The sequence below is a fragment of the Erpetoichthys calabaricus genome, chromosome 1 (assembly GCF_900747795.2).
Source record: "Erpetoichthys calabaricus chromosome 1, fErpCal1.3, whole genome shotgun sequence".
Classification (NCBI taxonomy): Eukaryota; Metazoa; Chordata; class Cladistia; order Polypteriformes; family Polypteridae; genus Erpetoichthys; species Erpetoichthys calabaricus.
In genome coordinates this window covers 192,180,639-192,201,571 of record NC_041394.2, presented here as the reverse complement: position 1 = coordinate 192,201,571, position 20,933 = coordinate 192,180,639, and the positions used below count along the sequence as shown (strand labels likewise).

Below are 20,933 nucleotides of genomic sequence, written 5' to 3'. Positions count from 1 at the left end.
TAACTGAGCTTATTTTTTGTTTTTTGTGTTCAAGTGTTAAAGCTGTCTACTGCTTCTTAAGTACTGTGTTGTTTTCACTTAGTAATATATATTTCTTTTTAAGGTTTCTGATTTTTATATTTAATATGGAGTAAATATTCTATTGAAAGTAGTTAAGGTGTTTCTTGGAAGATTATATATTTTAATATTTAACAATGAATAAAATATATATATTTTTTAATTTTATTAAATATTTCCACAGAAATATTTGATGACATTTAATCTGCTAAGGTGACAGAATACAAGCCTTTCATAGTATTTTACTGCATGTGTGTTAAACAAACTGATCACATGTTAATATCAAGTTACTACTGTTACCTATAAACCAGTAAAGTAGATAATACAGTGTGGTAACTGATTATGTACTAAATTCAAAGGGATAGTAGTTAAATTCCAATACTGCAGGTATATTTATGTATTTCAGAATATTTTTTGCAACTTGTAATGTCAGTTACCTCTGCATTCAATTAGGGAATATTTTACAGTATAATGAGTGTCTTCTAATTTCTGCATTTATAACTTTCTACACGTAACATTACATAATAATATTAGGTAAGGCTTCTAGATGACTAACATAAAAATAAAAAATCAAATATTTAGTTTTAATGAATAATAATATAGACTTTTTGCAAGTGTATTATTTTCAGAAGAACTTGTGTTATTACAATACTAAATTATGAGAAATTATTTTGCTGCTTAGATTGTACAGTCAAAGGCATTGTCTATGTCAGGCAAGCACATAATGACACAACAGGAAAACTACATGATCCTTCATGTATCTACACCAACTCAAACTGTTGGTCCACGTTTGCACTGCAAGGATGGAATCCACATAGGTCCTCCCAGATCTCTTTCAGAGTGTCTTTTTCCTTGGAGTCTTAGGAATATAATCCATTGGTGATTGGAACAAATTCCTGAGACAGCAGTGGTAGTGACTCAGGTCACAAAGCAGCCAATATAGAACAGCAAGACAAACACAGCTTAGAGGGGGCTAGAATACACCTAATTTCACTAAACCTGAAAAAACGTAAAACAAAGAACCAATTAAACAGTATAAAGTAAAACAATGTATTGATATTAACCACAGCATAACATATGATTAATATTTTTAAATTTAAGTACACCTGTAGTAAATGCGTGTTAATATACAGTGTAATCCTCACCATTTGTACCTCTACACTGATGACCAAAACCCAAAGAAAATTCACATCATGGATTTACCTTTCTCTGCAAATTCAGTCAAACATCCCCAGAATGATTTAAGAACCATGCTGTCTCCATTTAGATTGTGACATGATAAAGTTTTCAGTGCAAACCAAGGATTAGTACCAGATTCTCCGCAATTTCCTCAATCCATCTTGTAACCGTTCGCTGTTAAAGGGACAGATGTTTAAACTCATCCTTCTTTGGGCAAAGGATTGCCTCCAACTCCAATAAGCACTCTTCAGCGAATTCACCATCAGCAAATGGTTTGCTTCTTTTGGCAATTTTGTTAGCTAATATATAACTAGTTTTTAATGTTCCTTCCTTTGCTGCATGAAGCTTTGTTAGAAGACTTTGCTGTTTTTACAGTTTAGTTAACAATTTCTCTGCAGTCCTCACCTTCTCCTTATCAGATACATTTCTGTATTTTTTGGCGTGCCTGGTCTTGAAGTGAGGTAGGGCTAGGCAATATATTGAATTTCTTATTTGATTCAATATTTATGAAAAATCAATGTGCAGACGTCAATATTGCAGTACTCACTGATTTTATTTGATTTTTCCACCACTTCTTCTGAGTGTTAAATAAAATCTGCAAAGACTTCAGCTGTCTTTCTAAGCATGTTTATGATGTCTCTGCCCATGTTGCTTGTTGGTGATGAGTGTGGAAAAAAATGAGCAAGGATCATTTAGAACAGGTAGGATTAGCCCTCTTTTTAGCAAATGATTTGGTTTTCTCCGAGATAACAGTTCAAGCAGTATAATATCTAAAGGTAAAGCCTTATTGCATATGAAGTGGCCATCCTGGTATGTATGGTGCCTGCAACTTGCCCTCCCACCACCCTGGCAAAATGGATTACTGTTAATCAAAGTTTCCCAAGTTTAAATGGCTCCATGTCTACGGAAATACCACCAGTCTCCTCAGAGTTTCACATGTCCTTTTTCAGGTCCTTCCCTTGTAAAGTGTCTGTCTGTTCAGTAGAGAAATGAGGATTCAAGAAGCTGTTAAGAACACTGGGTTCAAAGTATGAGATGTCCAACCTTACATACAGTATTTACTATGCTAGTAAATGTTCCACACTCATCATATGGTTCTCATCTTCAGTCTATAAAGTGTTCTGAAAACATAATGACAAATACAGAATGTTGCATTTTGATCAAAAAAATAATCACAATATCAATACAAGTCCATAGCCTAACCCTACATTTTTTAAAAATATCCCATCTTCAGTATTTGAGCCTATCTCTCCTGGACACAAGGCAGGATGGCAATCCTGGACACAACATCATTCCATTGCAGACCCCACCTTGCAACTGTCAATTAGCCTAATGTTAGTCTTTTGGAAGAAAACCCACATAGGAGAGAGGCAATGTCCAGAGCTTTTAAAAGTAGCAGACAAAGTTAATACAAATATACATAATGGAATATACAATGTAATTTCATTAAATAGCAGGAAATTGTTACATAAAGGGATAAGAGTTAAAATACCAAGGAGAACGTATAGGTTTTCAATCAGTCTGCATTTAAATGTTGAAAGAGACGGTACATAAACTTTTTCTGACAAAGAAACCCTGAGGCACTTGAACAAATTACTAGTGAGTATTCCTTAATTTTTTTTCTCCAAGCAAAATATAACAGAGAGAGAAAGACTACTGGAACTGGAACATGTATGCTTTTCTGTTTGTTTTGTTTTCTTATATACTATATGCATTAGTAATGAGTTCTTGCAATCAGAAATCTGTTTGAATTCCAAATAGTAAATTGAAGAATGGGCCACCAGTTGTGTCATTTGAAATGCATTGCCCTTTTTAGCTAGCAGTTGCTGTCTTTTAAAAGACATAAAATTTTGACGGTGCGGGTTGTCTCCTCTTTCCCTGTTGCCTTTAGAGAGCCTGTTGAACCTGCCACTGTAGATAACGTTGCCAAGGCGAGCCATGCAGATGAGGACATATACACATAATGTAGCAAGGGGAAGGTGAAAAAATGAACAGAGCATTTATTAAAATAATCCAAATTAAAGTGTCCATAGTACAGAGCAAAATCTCCAATAACTAGATAAATAATCCTTTAAAACAGTGACGATCCGTGAGTTTAAAATCAGGAGTTAAAGAGAGAATAAACACTAGCATCATAGTCATAAGGTCAATGTTATTTCCACTGGTAGACGAGCCCAGCACAACTCCCTGTTTGTCTCTCCGGGTCCCCCACTACTTGCTCAGCCAACAGAGACTCCAGAAGCCATGGTCCCAACCAACCCAACCCCCATGTTGGTTGCCTCAAGTGGTGTCAGCCAGGCTGCTCTGGGTTGGTTGTCTTCTCATCATTCTTCTCACTCCCTCTGGCGTGCCTCGGATGCCTGGAGAGGACTCCACCTCAATTGCACCTACTCCTCAAGACTATCACTGGGGACAATCCACCCCTATAGCACAGATCTTTTGCTCCATCACAGGGCCTATGACCGTGCTGCTGCTCACACACTGACTGACTAGCTTGTCAGGTTCCACTTGTACTGCCTTTCATTTGGCACAGGTGCAATGAGTTGCTGCTTCTGCAGCATCAATTGAGACACCTGACTGATTACCTACCGCTGCACATGTTTGTGGCATGTTCAGCCAGCACCGCAGTTAGCCACAGAACGAAACACACAATCACACCCATATCCAATTTAAGCCAAGGCTTTTTGAGGTTTGATTATTTAAAGTTTGCATAGTGCTACGGACCACTTATCACAAATGTATTAACTGATATTCCAAAACTCCCCCACCCTTACCGCTCTCCTAGGAAGAAATTAATTAATAATTAATGTACCCATGTTTTTTATGTTACATTCTCAAAATTGGTTAGTCCAGGTCAGGGCTATTGTCTATATTTTTGACACATCAGGCACAAGGCCTCATCCAGCACTCAGCATGACTCCGTAACAGGACCACTCACTCAGGGATATTTAATCTAATGTGCATGTCTTTGAAATCTGTTTATTTGTTAAAGGACCTAAAATTATCACCTACTATAAATACTGTCTATAACTTCTTAAATATGTAAAGTGCTAAATAAATTATTTTTGTTCTCTGTGTCTATACTTACACACAGATCAGCCTCAACATTAAAATCATTCACAGGTGATGTGAATAGCATAGATTATTATGTCAGTTCTTGAATGTGATATGTTGGAAACTGGAAAAATGGGCAAGTGTAAGGATCTGAGCAACCAAGTGCAAAATTGTGATGGCTAGAAGACTGGGTCAGAGCAAAACAGCAACTCTTAAGGGGTGTTCCCAGTATGCGGTTGTTAATACCTACCAAAAGTAGTCCAAGGAAGGACAACTGGTGAACTGGCAACAGGGTCATGGGCCCCCAAGGCTCATTGTTCCGCATGGGGAATGAAGGCTTGCCCGTCTGGTCTTTTCCCACAGAAGAGCTACTGTAGCACAATTTTCTGAAATGCAGACAGTAAAGCTAGCCATAAGAGAAAGGTCTCTGAGTACACAGTGCATCACAGCTTGCAACATATGGGGCTGTATAGCCACAGACTGGTCAGAGTGCCCATACTGACTACAGTCCACTGCCGAAAGCACCTACAGTGGAGCAATGAAAAAGGTGGCCTGGTTTGATGAATCACGTTTTCTTTTAGATCATGTGGAAAGCTGGGTGTGTGTGCATCATTTACGTGGCAAGAGGTGGCAGCAGAATGCACTACTGGAAGAATGCAAGCCGGCAGAGGCTGTGTGATACTTTAGTCAATGTTCTGCCAGGGACCCTTTTGTCCTGGCATTCATGTGGATGTTACTTTGACATGTACCACCTACCTGAAGATTGTTGCTGACTTCACACACCCCTTCATGTCAATGGTATGGTCTATTTCAGCAGGATAATGCACCCTGCCCTACTGCAAAAATTGTTCAAGAATAGTTTGAGGAACTGCGGTGGGTTGGCACCCTGCCCGGGATTGTTTCCTGCCTTGTGCCCTGTGTTGGCTGGGATTGGCTCCAGCAGACCCCCGTGACCCTGTGTTCGGATTCAGCGGGTTGGAAAATGGATGGATGGATGGATGGATAGTTTGAGGAATATGACAAAAAGTTCAAAATGTTGAGTTGGCCACCAAATTCTCCAAATCTCAATCCAATCGAGCATCTGTAGGATGTGCTGGTAAAACAAGTACAAGCCATGGAGTCCCAACCTTGCAATTTACAGGACTTAAAAAATCTGTTCCAAATGTCTTGGTTTCAGGTACCACCAGACACATTCAGAGATCTCCAAAATTGCTAAGTTCCACCATGACTGATAAGAGGACAAGGAGGAAAACTGGTCAGGGAGCATCAAAGAGGCCTACAGCAACATTAAAGGAGCTGCAGGATATCCTGGAAAGTACCGGTTGTTCCGTACATGTGATAAGAATCAGTCACATACTTCATATGTCTGGGTTGTGGGGTAGGGAAGCAAGGTGAAAGCCTTTTCTCACAAAGAAAAACATCCAAACCCGGCTAAACTTTGCAAAAAAAAAAAAAAAAGGTATACCCAGTCTCCCGCAACCATGTGGAAAAATGTTGTTATGGTCTTATGAGACCAAGGTTGAACCATTTGACCATAATTTCAAAAGGTGAGCTTTTGTGAAAAAATAACACAACACATGATCAGAAGAGCACCATATCCAGTGAAGTATGGTGGAGGCAGCATAATGCTTTGGGGCTGTTTTTTGTTAGCTGGAACTGGGGCTTTAGTCCAGATGGATGAAATCATGAATCCAAGTATTTTGGCACAAGAATCTGCTAGAAAGCTGAAGATAAAGAGGAACTTCACTTTTTAGCATGACAATGACCTAAATCATACATTAAAATCAACAAAGCAATGGCTTCATCAAAGGAGGATCAGTGTTCTGGAATGGCCCAGCCAGAACCCAGACTTTAATCCAATTGAAAATCTGTGGGGAGACCTGAAGAGAGCTGTGCACAGGAAATGCTCTTGTAATTTTACAGTTCTGGATTTTTTTTGCAAAGAGGAGTAGGCAAAAATCACCAAGTCCAGATGTGACAAACTGATAGACTTTTGCCCAAAAAGACTGAGTGCTGTAATAAAATCAAAAGGTGCTTCAATTAAGTATAGTTTAGGGGGTGTGTACACTAATGCAGCCAGGTTTTTGTATGATTTTTTTTCCTTTTTTAACTAAACAATTTCTGATTTGTTTCCACCTTGTATTGATTGAAATTTTGCAGTAAAGGTGTAATAAGTTCTGGCAAGATTTATCTTAGTTTCCTTTTGTTATTACACAGAATCTGTGATTTGGCAGGGTGTCTGTGTGTGTACACATACATTCACACACACATGCATGCACACACAGTGGATATATATGAGGTATATGAAATTCAAACTGTATTATATTATATCATAACTTTCAAAAGGAAATAGCAAGTCATTACTATTTTAAAGTGTTTTTTTTTTTCTTTTCAAAACATCACACTAGTGCATGCTCCCAACCTCCTCCTCCTTCTAATACTAGTATATTAAAATAAAGAATAAAAATTTTAGTTAGGATGTCTGAAGAATTTCATTCTCATTCTCTTTATAGGAATTTGAGAAACATGAAAGCATGGAATATAAACCACAAAAGAAGGCTCTTGTTAAATTAAAAGACTGCATTGAACTTTTTACTACAAAGGAGAAGCTTGGAATAGAAGATCCATGGTAAGTTATACCTATTTTATACACCTAGTTGTTGAGTGGCTAAACCTGCTTTTTGATTTTGGGGTTAAGAATTGCTGGAACATATCTTAGAAGCAGCTGGCAAAAGTCAATAGTCCACTTAGGATGAGGTGCTCAGTCAATATAGAACACACACAAAAATATGCCTACAATATAATTGGGCAAATTTGTAATAGCCAGTTAGCCTAATAACCTGATATGTTAAGGTTTTGTGTGTGCAGTGGTTTAAGTATCCCATGCACTGCTTAATTACAAGGAGAACAATATGCTAACCCATTCTGTGTATGATGGTTTCAATTTATCCAAGTTCACGGCTTAGCCACACAGCCCCCCATTTGAAACATTCCTAAGAGCATGCCCAACCATTCTAATTTTGCGGACTGCTTCTTTTTGATTCTTTGTACCTTATTCTGTGGCACATCTGGTTCTCTAATCACAATTCTTTAAAGTCAGCTACACACATTTCCAGCACTATACATCCTCTGTAAAAATGATGACCAATGTTCTACATGGGAGTTGTGCTAACAGAGGAAAGAAGAGACTGAACATACATTGTATTAATGACAGTGAACGAATGATATGTGAATGATGCGGTTGCCTGTATTCTTGTCTTCAACCAAAGCTAGGTGTCATGTTTTTACTACAGTGATCCCTCGCTATATCGCGCTTCGCCTTTCGCGGCTTCACTCCATCGCGGATTTTATATGTAAGCATATTTAAATATATATCGCGGATTTTTCGCTGCTTCGCGGGTTTCTGCGGACAATAGGTCTTTTAATTTCTGGTACATTCTTCCTCAGTTGGTTTGCCCAGTTGATTTCATACAAGGGACGCTATTGGCAGATGGCTGAAAAGCTATCCAGCTTACTTTCTCTCTGTCTCTCTCTCTCTCTCTTGCGCTGACGTAGGGGGGGTGTGAGCAGGGGGGCTGTGTGCAGCTGCTTCCTGAAGGACAGGCTGCACGGAGCTTCGCATACTTAAAAGCTCAAAGGGCACGTATTGATTTTTTTTATCTGTCTCTCGCTATCTCTCTCTCTCTCTCTCTCTCTCTCTCTCTCTCTCTCTCTTCCTGCTCCTGACAGAGGGGGTGTGAGCTGCCGCCTTCAACAGCTTTGTACCGGCGGTGCTTCGCATACTTAAAAGCCGTATTGATTTTTTTTTTGACTGCTTGCTTTGCACTCCTTTGAAAAGGAAGATATGTTTGCATTCTTTTAATTGTGAGACAGAACTGTCATCTCTGTCTTGTCATGGAGCACAGTTTAAACTTTTGAAAAAGAGACAAATGTTTGTTTGCAGTGTTTGAATAACGTTCCTGTCTCTCTACAACCTCCTGTGTTTCTGCGCAAATCTGTGACCCAAGCATGACAATATAAAAATAACCATATAAACATATGGTTTCTACTTCGCGGATTTTCCTACTTCGCGGGTGGCTCTGGAACGCAACCCCCGCGATGGAGGAGGGATTACTGTATACACAATGCCACACTTGTGCTGTTAAAGGATTTTAGCAGTAGGCAGGCAAAATCTCATCATCATTATAATGATAGGTAATTAGCTCTCTAAAGCATATATATGTATATCATAATAAAAAAAAGTTATCATGGCTATCTCAAAACTTCAACAACCGAATTCCAGATACTGTGTAGAGTTTTCATGTTCTTGCTGTGTTTGAATTAGTTTTTTGCAGGTACTGCTTTTTCTCCTTTCATTCCAGGGATGATTTTTTCTAGTTTGATTATTGACTGTAAATTAGTCCTGTATGATTATGTTAGTAATTGTGTCCTGAAGTTAACTAATTTAGACATAATGCTGTTTGGATAGAACTCAGGGGCTCTCAGCACTATAATGTAGTAACCATTTTCAGAAGATCAATAAATAAGTAATAATACAAAATAAAAGTTCATAACAAATCAGCTGTTATTTACTGTATGTGTTGAAAGCAGAATCTCACACAAAACAGACTGTGCTATTTACTGATTGCTTTTTCCTGTTTATTATGATTTTTACTCAATTGTTTTCTATGAATTAATAATAGACTGGACCTCTTACACTCTTGATTTTTTTTTTCTGCAGTCAACATTTCAGTCTTTGTTTCATAGCTGTTTTCATTTATTGCATATGCTTCTTTGTTTATTTTATTAAATGAAGTTTAAAAATGTGCTTTAGTGGTACCCATATGTATTTGGACAATACCTTTTAATCTTGTTTGTAACATCAAGCATTACTAAGAAAGAAGATATATATGAGGAAAAAGTTAAAAATGGGACTTAACCTATGCAAATATCAAATTTGCAAATATGCAAATATATCATGAAGAATAGCCCCAATTTTCCTGTTGATTCTGTTCTTTTATGTGTGAGTATGTATTGAAAAATGTACTATCATATAATTCAGACATGCTCCATTCCTCATGACTATATTCTGGACTAAGCAGGTAAGAAAGTGTATGGATGTTTTATATTGGTAAGTTGTATATGGATTGCGGTAATTCTGTAAATTGTAAAAGAGCTAGGAATGTGTACTGATAAAATTAATCTTTGCTCATCCTTTTTTGTTGGTTGACTTAAATCAACATGAACACTTGCAGGTTAGGGCTAGCAACCAAACGCTATTTTAATACTATTTTAACATAGTTTTTTTCCAGTATCTGTGTTATAATACCGATGTTAACTGGTAATATGAATGTCCAACATGAAGTTGTCTGGTATGTTTCTAAAACAGCAAAACCTAATGGAATTTTGTCAGTGTCTGAGGTACGTTGAGAAATCTCACTTCAGACAATAACTGTAAAATATCTGCCAGCAAACAAAACCTCAGTGGTTTTCTTGCAATGTGTGGGTAGATCATGTCAGAGATGATGTGGAATCAGGTTAAAGCAGAGTGTAAAGAATTCTGAAGCGACCCGAAAAGGAGTCTGAATAAATGCAAGTCTACTATTAAAATGTGTAATTCCTATAAATGTCATAAAGAAATACATTTGTTGGAACCAATGTGAAACAAACAACTTCTGCTGCACTTAGACAGCATAAGTGAAATTCAGGCACTATTAATGTCAAATGTTTGTCATTATAATAATCATTGGCAAATATTTAGCAATCAGAGCACTACCATGTCTGAAGGTAAAAGCATATCTTCCATTCATTTTTAATTTCTGTGTATAATAGAAATTTGCATCAGTTTCTTGGTTGTTTAGTTTTGACACTGTAATAAAGCCCTGCTTTATAAACAGGTGTTTGTGGTTTGTTTTGATTATATTTGAGTTATCGATTTTTAACTCTAAGATCTGTGTGTATGTGTGAGTTATAATGTTTTAACATTGTCAAGCTTATAATTATGTGAAAAATTGTGAAAACATATAATTTGCATTCTGTGAGTGTTGTTAATACTACAGATAGGTAGACTAGTGGTTTGAAACTGGCCAGGGTACATATTTTGTAAATCTAAATACTGTTTTCAATCGGAATTGCTTTCCTTATCCATTTGAATGCAGGACAGTTCCATTCATTGCAAAACAATTATCATATCAGAATGTAGAACCATAAATATGGGTATCAGTTATATTATGGATGCATCAATGAATATTAAATTGTAATCTGTGATCTCAGAGCTAAGTAATTAACAAGGGCTGTGAAAAGTTGTGGCAATCATTCACAATTCGGCATTTCATAAGATTCATGTACCTGTATGTAAAAATGATTTTCTGGGGATGTACCATAGTGATGACTGTTTTAGAGGTGTTTCCCTGTTAATGTGAAAGTGCAGATGTTGCTGTTATTCTTTTGCTTATAAAAGGATATTGCCAATTATATCACAATATGTAATAACTAAATTTTGTCACAAGCTGCCTATAGGAGTAGGTATTCTGCTAGAAGTTTGGGACCAACCAGGAGCAGGATTTGGCAGAGGCAGAGTCAAGACAAAATATTAAAGTAGAGAGGATGGATAAAAGTAAAACAAATGTTTATAACAACAGTCTCTTGAAAAAATTCTGGTGCAGGAATATATACAGTGCACACACACAACAGTTTAGAGAGAAAAAATAATCCATGAATGTCTTCATGCAGTTAAATCATTCTATGTAAAAAGTAAATAAACAGTGATGAAAATCAAAATGCCCAAAAATAAGGCAAATTTCCCAGTCTGGGAGAAAAAAAAAAAACACCTGAACACTATTTAAAAATAAAGCTCTGATGCAGTCTTGAATAATTCAGCTCGTCAAGCTACAGAAATATCAGGAGCCTGAACTGACTAATTGGAGTCTGTTACACTCCACTGAAGCAGCCAGACACTGAGCCACTGTAAAATAATGCCATTTCCCTCTTGGACTTCCCTGCCGCTGGGCAGAACTAAATGCATTCCCTTAAAGGGGAAAACAACCTGTATAACTACCAAAATAAACCTAACACCACCTAGCATAAACAATAATACCAAAAATCGGTAACACTTTACATTAAGTGTCCATAATTACACTGTAACTACTATGTAATTACCTGTATAAGTACAGTGTAACTATGAGTTATTACTCCGTACTTATTGTGTAATACAAAGTAATGTTATAGTTAATTACTCAGTTGTCATTGTTATTCCACAGTTAATATAATTACAATGTAACAATTTATCACTGATCCAAAAACAAGTTTACTTACATAGTTACATTGTATCTGTACTTTCAAAATGTAATGAAAACATTAGGGTATGTAACTACAACTATGTAACAGATGTTCTATGGTTTGAGCAATTTTAATGGAGAATTGCAGTGATAACTGCATAGGTGTTCGATGATATTTCAAGATCTGTTTTAAATGGTGAAAACACCTTTGCAAAATGGTTAACACTTTTTCCCAAAATCTAGATGGGCACCTTCTGACATGTTTTGCTTAAACAAGCATTTGTCACATTCTTGTAGTTGTGTTTCACTATTTATTGTTGAATTTTTTTTGGCTATTATTATAACCATCCCTAACATAATACAGTGGGTCCTCGGGTTACGAAAAAGTTCCGTTCCTACAGCAGTGATGTAACCCGGATTTTGGTGTAAGTCGAAACACACATTAGCCTAAGTCACTCATCTATCCTAACACATTTGCAAAATCATAATCTAGAACATAAAAACACAACTAAGCCACAGAAAAAGGAAAGGACATAAATATACTGTACTGCAGTATGAGTGTAAAAAAAAAAAAAAAAAATCCTTTATTGCTTCTGATCTCTTTACAATGTCTAATTTCACTTTCATCATGATTTCTTTCCTCTTCTTCAAGGCATTACCATCTGAAGACTCTGACTTTTGTTTAGGAGCCATGATGAGGGCCAAAAAGTCACAACACAAGTTCGCCAACTCCCTCACTCATACGCCACATCCAAACTAGTTCGCTCACGTAGTCTGTAAGTACGATGCTAACGGCGTGAGCCAAAACACTTGCGTCTCAATTTTTTAAAGTTTTTATGGGAGTGAGCATTGTAAACTCGAAATGTCATATATTGAGACGTCGTAATCCGAGGACCCCCTGTACTGCCAAATTTGCATCATTCAATCAAGGTACACAGGGCCGCAGAGCCATTCCAAGCCTCACCGGGCACAAGGCAGGAAACAGCCCAGGATGGGGAGCCATCCCATTGCAAGGCCCACTGACAAACATACCAGCAGTCACGCTCTCACACATATGGCCACGTAACCCATCCTACATGTCCCTGGGATTAGGCAGTAAAACGCATGAAGAAGAGGGGTGACATGAGTAGAATGTACAAATTTTACACACATATCTCCAGACAGAATTCCATCACAGGATAATGGATCTGTGAGGCAAAAGCGTTAATCAATTTGCAAAGGTGTTTTCACCATTTAAAACAGATCTTGAAATATCATTGAAAACCTATGCAGTTATCACTGCAATTCTCCATTAAAATTGCCCAAACCATAGAACATCTATTACATAGTTGTAGTTACATACCATAATGTTTTTATTACATTTTGAAAGTACAGATACAATGTAACTATGTAAGTACACTTGTTTTTGGATCAGTGATAAATTGTTACATTGTAATTATATTAACTGTGGAATAACTGGAGGCGGCCGGAGAATAAGGAGCTACAGTGAATTCTTCAAACCCCACCCCAATGCACAGGTGACCGATGATAACTCCTTTTATTTAAATACCTTGATTCTTGCTTTTCCCTGTAACTGGAACTGCGCTTCGGCGCTGCTGTGCGTTCAGAGTCATGCAAGTTTCAGCTGCATGTTACTTTGGGGACACGTCTCTGCATCATATATTTAACAGCAACTTTAAATTGGACCCATGTGAGTGTGTAGTTTAATGGACTTAGTACCTTGAACAAGACTTCCTTGCCCTGCCAATTCTTTCAAAATAGCCTTACAGATTTTGGAAACTTTATCCCACATGCACAATCAACTTTTGTCCAGGATTTCTCCATTTTTAGTCAGTTAGCTTATAACACATCTTTCAGATATGCATGCATGGTTACTTTGACAAAAGCCACGCTGACAGAAACCAATCCAGCAATTCAACCCAGTGACCTGGAACCGTGAATCGTTTTGTTGTTCTCTCAGGAATATGATCAGAATTTGAAATACAAAAATGTTTTTGTTACATAATGCTTTAATTATAATTTAATTATTTTTAATCGTGCTTCTGTTATTTATTATTTATAGCTTTACACTCTTTCATAGCTGCCAACATTAAACCTTACATATATAAAGAGGGCTACATTTCACAGAAAAGATACCGTGCATGTGGGTAGAGGTAAATTTATCATGTAAGGCTCTTCATCACCAATTTCACCATGAATCTCCGACCATAAAAGTCTCTTATTTTTAGAGATGAACAAGTCCACCATTTTAAACTGTTTGACATTACAATCATCATTTTATTAGAGTAAATTATCGTTTAGGAAGACAAAGATTTTTCTGACCACAGTCCTTTAAAACCTCAGCTTTCTCACATGTACATTGAGAATATAAAAACATTTCAGTTTTGCACCTGTGCTATCAGTTGCTTGTGAATTTATGTTCAATTTAATGTTGATAAATTAATGATACCAGTTATTTCTTGTGTTGTCGCTTTAGGTTTGAAATATAAATATGAAAAATATCACCAAGCTTTGGCATTTTGCTGCTATCTAACTAACATGATTTAGTCATTTGAATGGTCATTAGATATAGGAGTTTGTCAATTGAACTGCTGCAGATAATTTAATTGCTATACAGTACCCTTTTGGAGGTGGAGAAAGTATTATGACAAGGAATTTTTCCAAAGTTATATATTACTAAACCCAACTTTTATGGCAGTGCTAGTGAGGCCAACCTGATGCTTTACAGGTTGAATAATAATACTGTCATCTGTGGTGTCAAAAATTGCCTAAGTTAAGAAACATTCCTGTCAGCATTATGTTACAAGTTATAAAGCAGTTTCAGTGTTATGACTGTCTTTAAAATCTTTCTCTCTAATCTTGAAAAGGTATGTAAAAAAGGTCTAGAATTGTCAAATTCACAAATGAATATTATTTTTCTTAAGCAGAGGTTCAACAGCAGCCGTTTTCAAATAATGTGGAGAGTACCCAAGTTTACAATGTTTAGTGCTTTGTCAGTTACATAATTGAAGACATCTTTGAAAAAGCCTTTTGGAACTGGATAAAGGGTGTATATGGATGGTTTAGTCTGAGCAAGTTCAAGCACATTTATTGTATTCAAGGAATTAAAATTTGTGTGAGAGTAAGCAGAATAAGGATTGACACGAACAGGCCATTTAATGTGGAATGGACTGATGAATGCATTATTAATTTACAGTGAGAAGAAAAAATACTGGGACGTGATATAATATGAGTTACTTAATATATATTCATAAAATGTGGTATATAGGTGAAAAGACGAATATGTGACTAAACTACAGAATGTCAGCTTTTACTTCTGGGCTGTGATTTTCATATAACAATCTCTCTATTATAAAAAAAAAATCTTGGAAAGCAAAAGCAAGGCTACGATACGTGATCTTCTCGGAAGACATTTAAAAGACCCGCGAGACAAAAGAGACTTGCCACGGTGCGTTTTGCGGGGACCGTAAACATGAGACATTGTGCCAAGAGATTGACCTAGAACCGTCTCACGATGACATAGAACATGAGATTCTTGCAAGACACGCCCTATTTACAATCTTTATCAAATAAGACAACGGGACAGCAAAACATTCAGTCTATGAAGGATTTGAGCACATACAGATCCAGGGACTCGGCGCATATAAAGCGTATAAGGACAATACGTTATAAATGAAATGTCGACGAATAAGTGAAGAAGAAAGCAGTGTGGAGAAAAGAGACTCAAAAGCATTGGAAAGAAAAAAGAAAAAATAATCTAGGTGCAAATTCAGAAAATAAGGCAAGTAATTATCAGCCCGTAACAAGTGGAATTGAAACAAAGCATGTCCAATCGGGCTCAGAATTAAAAGACAGAGTAAAAGACAGAGTAGAAATTTATAAAGACGTTCACAGACGTTGGCACTATACACATGCAGAGCAGATTATGAAAGCAGTTGAATTCGAAAGGCTCCAAAAAAAAAATAAAAGTATGCGCGATTCAAATGTGGAGAAAGTTAAAGAATATGAAAGTAGGAAAATTAGAAAGTATAAAAAAAAGAAAGTAAAGATCGCAGTAGCGCAAACAAACGGAAATTAATACTTGGGAAAATAATCACCATGGACCAGGTGTCATTGGAAAAAAAAGCAGGACAAAGCAAGGTCAGAGATAAAAGACAGAGTAGAAAACAAAGTAAAATGTTATAAAGAGGTTACAAAACAAAAGGGCCAAACACATGCAGAGCAGGTTAGAGATAATTCAGGATAGGTTTCTCTGTATGAAATTTCAGCACAGACAAAGCGATCTGCATATTATAGTTAATAATTTTTTTTGCAAAGTAACCAATAAGTGCATGTGAGGTAAAACACGTGTTTGAAATTCTCTGACTTAAACTTCAAAGCCTTACAATATTTACATACTTCTGACATATCACCTGTGTCCATATATTTGATCTCTATTCGCCCTTTAGTTATTTCTCCGAGTAATAATTTCTCTTTTTTTGCGCTAATGTGATGTTTACTTTTTTTTTTGACACTTTCGTTTTTTTCTGCTTTCATATTCTGTATCTTGCTCTGCATGTGTTTCGTGCCTATGTTTTTTTTGAGTCTTTTGAATTCCAGTTTTCATTATCTCTAACCTGACAAAGTCAATAAACACATGTCTCACTGACCTCATTTAAAAGATTCAGCATATTTGTACTCGAAAGATTCCAAATATTCTTTTTACATAAATTCTGAAATAAAAGTGAAACTGATGAAATAGCAACAATTCAAAGAAAAAAAGATCTTAAAAGTGTGTCCAGAAAACCAAACACGGGGGTTGGCGAGCAAAGGCCCCTAGTATTAGAAGAAAAAAATGACATTTCTTGTATTTAGTCCCCCTTTCTGACTGTTGTGCAGTCCATCTCAGTAAAGCCATTTTCTTTCCCAGAAGAGTTGTCCACAGTGTCAGCTCTGTACTTCCCATTCCAGGTTATCAGCCAGTTTTTCAGGAAAAGAGTCAATAAAGATGATGATCCTTGTAGCTATAGTTCTCTCTCTGTGATAATGTGCACACATCAGACAGGCAGTGGCATATATATTGTTTATTCCAGTGTAAAACACTGAAAGCAATAATTTGCTGAATACTAGTGAAATTTTCTTTTCAATGTTCAGGAAAAGAGCACCAGGAAAACAGGATAATACTGTAAAAATGAAGTATGTAAATATTAAAATGTCTGATGCACTTCCTGGCGCAAGTAGGGGAGATGAAAGCTTTGTACGTGTTGCTTGTCAACGGTTTAGATGAAGGAGACCAGGCCCTTAACACTAGAATTACCAGAGTCTACGAAAAAACTCGTAGATCCGGCCCACCTTAAAACCGTTCTCACCTCTCTTTTGTTTTCTAAATGTGCCGATTTGGAGGAGCAGCGAGCAGCCGGCTATTCCATCCCCCACCGTCGCAGAACGTTCACTAAGTTTTTCCAGCTCATGGCTTGTTTTATTATCTGGGAGTGACTGAACTGCTGGAGTTTTAGAATAGAAATAATAGATCGCTGTTTGGAATACATGCATTTCATGCGTGTTCCGTTTCTACAGTAATCTGTGTAAACACATTGCTAAAACAGAAACTTTTTCATATTTTAGTAATAAATGTTACAAAATGTAGAATGTGTAAAGCCCGAGTTCCTAAGATCCAATAAACACTTCCACAAAAGCTTCACACACCATATAACAGTTTCTGTGGCGTAGCATGCTAAGATTTGCTTCTCAGACCAAGTAGCTTTTCTCTGCCTCACAAACATGAGTTCAATTCCCCGCTGGGGATAAAGTGTTACTTCTTTTTTGTTTTTAACCTCAAACGGACATAAAATTTGTAAATTGGTATGCACTGTCAGTTAATGAGATCGTTATATTTTCATGTGGGATGCTCCTTTTAAAATATTTTTTAACAATTGAGACTGCAATTAACATGAACAACTGTCCTTATAACTTATTTTTTTCAAGATCCATAACACACAGACAGACAGAGCACTGCGTAATACAGAGACAGACAGGCAGAGATATACAAACAAACAGGGAAGGCACATGTACTGAAAGAAAAAAAAATCAACATGTGCGTTGTTTCTGTAGCACTGAATGAGCTCACCTGGTCTAACATCACCCCTCCCCTGATCTGACTCTCTAAGTAACAGCGCAAGTACAGACGCAAACCAAGTGTAATCAAGAGTACTGGTTCGATCCCCACTCACTCCTATATTTGCCGTTTTCAGTAGTAAGCTGCTCTTTTTGTTAATATTATACAGTACACACATGCACTTGGTTTGTGTCTGTACTTGCGCTGTTACTTAGAGAGTCAGATCGGGGGGAGGGGTGATGTTAGACCAGGTGAGCTCATTCAGTGCTGCAGAAACAACGCACATGTTGATTTTTTTTTTCTTTCAGTACATGTGCCTTCCCTGTTTATTTGTATATCTCTGCCTGTCTGTCTCTGTATTACGCAGTGCTCTGTCTGTCTGTGTGTTATGGATCTTGAAAAAAATAAGTTATAAGGACGGTTTGCTGACTTGGAGCACCACTGCCTTACTGTGCCACAGAGACGCGAGTTCGATTCCCAGCTTTGAAGAAAGTGATTTTTTTTTCCTCAAATGGACATTGAATTTATAAATTGGCATGCACTGTAAATCGTTACAGGAGCTTTTTCAGCTTATTCAGCTTCTGATCTGACTCAAACAGCGCCAGTATAACTTCACACCCAACCTGACGCTGTTCGTTTTCAAATAATATTGCATTACTTCGACAATGTTTTCTGATTGGTACTATTCGCGTCATAAAATGATTTCTTCAAAACGTCACATATATTTGTCTCTTTCTTTTTTAAAATGTGCGTTGTAGCACTCAGCAACTGGCCACCTGCATGTTCTTGCGCACACTAAATCAGACAGCGCTATATGCAATCATCAGATTCAAATGTTAAGTTATATAGCACAGAATGGAAATCAGCAGTTCTTAGCATTCCACCACGCAAGCTGTCATATCAACCGCCTACTATAACTTGCTTTCTTTTTTCTTCGGTTATAGTCTTGAATAAAAGTGCACTTGTTTTGTTATACTTTTACATCAACATATGTTCCTGTGTTTGAGCTACATGGGCATGCTCAAAAAATACGCGTGTAATGCCACGAAAAGTGCATGCAGACACTTCAGTTCGCAAGCATTGGTAGGACAATGCAGTCACAAGTACACTGCAGAGCTTTGGCGCGTCTTTATGTGAAAACAGCAGTGTCAGATGGGGAGTGTCTGATGATTGCATATAGCGCTGAAGTTACTGCTCTTTACTATGCTTTCCTCTGCATGTCCTGGAGTACAAAAGAAACAGCATACAGCAACACATGGGGACTGGCAATACTGGGGGAAAAAAACACGCGGTCGTATGTTTCGTGATACACTGCAGAACTATAGCGCGTCTTTATGTAAAAACCGCAGTGTCAGGTTGGGGGTGGTAGGGATGGATCCTGAACGCGACTGAGACAATGAAAAGTGAATTTAAAAAAAATAAAGCTAACCTTTACAAATATCATAAATTACACCAGCTGTTACAGACTGAAATCAAATGTATCTTTTTATTCTAAAATAGTGAAAATAAGAACACTTCTCAAATGGGAGTTGTGCAGGATCGAACTCATGACCTTCTGATGCGTAGTCAGCAAATGATACTGTTACGCCACGGAAGCAGTGATAGTTAATTCATATCAATGTCTCACACTAAGGCGGGTTTTTTTGGCGGTGGCTTTTTTTTTTGTATCTTTTGTGAAAGTGTGTCTTTGATATTTGGACTTCAGGCTTCATACATTATATAGTTTATGCCTACATTTTGTCAATTGCTACTAGAATATATAACACATTTCTGTTTTAACAATGTGTTTACACAGATTACTGTAGAAATGCAACACATATGAAATGCGTGTGTTTCAAATAACAATCTTATTATTTCTACTCTAAAACTCCACTTCACTCCCAGATAATCAATCAAGGCAAGAGCTGGGAAAAGCCTGTTTACGTTCTAAGTCGTTGGGGGGATGGAATAGTCGGCTGCTGGCAGCTTGTCTTTATCAGTACATTTAGATGACAAAAGACGCTGGCGGAGAGGTGAGAAAGGTTTTAAGAAGCGATTTAAGGTGGGGCCGGATATACGAGTTTTTTCGTAGGCTCTGGTAATTCTAGTGTTAAGTCTGCCTTTGCAGTGTTGATATTCTCAAACCCTGTCATGGATGAGTGCCAGGTAAAGCAGACTTAATCACATTGTTGTCAGTAGACTTAAGAGCAAGCTTGCTTGGGTGTTGAGGTTGGTTCACATGCTCTCATATTACCTTAAAACCCTGAGAGAGATCATGGTGCTTGTGATAGGTTGCTAAATAGGGAGTTTTCTCTACCAGAAATTGAGGGGTTTTTTATATCTTCAGTTTTATGTTTAGAATTTAACAAATGAAAGGACCATCCATCTACATTTATAAGTTGAAAATGTTAGACAATGAGTGTGTCAGCTTTCATCTGCAAAAAATGAAATAGTTGAAAGTTAACTTAATGATGAATGGTTAAGTTAAAAATAAGGTTTCTAAAAGTGCATGTTTCTCTATTAGTTCACAAAGAATGATAGGAAAAAAAATCAGATATGCTGAGATTTTGTCTCTAAATGGAAAAGTGAAATCCACAAAATCTTCTTATCATACCTCCACCAGTCAACTTAATGCAATATGCAGCAATTAACCTCATACAGTATATCATAAACTTAAAAAAAATCAAAAGTCTTATTCTGATTTTTTGTACTGTACTTACAAAAACCTATATAAAATAATAGCTTCTCAAAATATATGGCATGAAAATTTTAACCCAGTTATTTGCACCTGCAATGGTAGAATTTAAATTAAACATAAAATTGTAAACATACATAGCAAATATTGCCAAACTATGACAATTTCTTTACAAATCTGATCAAAATACAAGGAAAACCCATGTTTCCTCAAGGAGCAATTTTTAATTTTTTGTAAAACTAGTAAACTTTAGGAATGTGCTATTTGTAGTACAACACAGAATTGCATATTTCAAGTGTTTATGTACACTGTAAGGCATCTCAGTGACCTCCCACTGACTTACCATCTTTTTTCCCCATTTTCACAGTTTTTAATTATAGAGAACAATGTACGGTATATGTCTTTAGCTATTGCCAAGTTACAGAATTTGTAATGCAACATTTCTCGTGAAAGATTGTACTTTGAAAGAGTAAAGAAATCAAGCTATTCCTCTCTAGTGTATGTAATGTATAGTTTTGGAAGTTTTGTCAAGTGCAGTAATCTCCTTTTAGCCAAAACTACATCAGTACAATACAGATGGGCAGTATAGAAAAGGATTAACGTGTTGAATTGTTAGTAT

General features: G+C 36.8%; 1 protein-coding gene across 1 annotated transcript in view; it reads left to right on the top strand.

The window, feature by feature from the left end:
• Positions 1-20,933, top strand: part of LOC114658458 (ubiquitin carboxyl-terminal hydrolase 15-like) — a 190,725-nt gene that overhangs the window by 152,539 nt on the left and 17,253 nt on the right. The window contains 1 exon segment of the mRNA XM_028810532.2: positions 6,804-6,919. Coding sequence (XP_028666365.1) covers positions 6,804-6,919 — 116 coding nt within the window.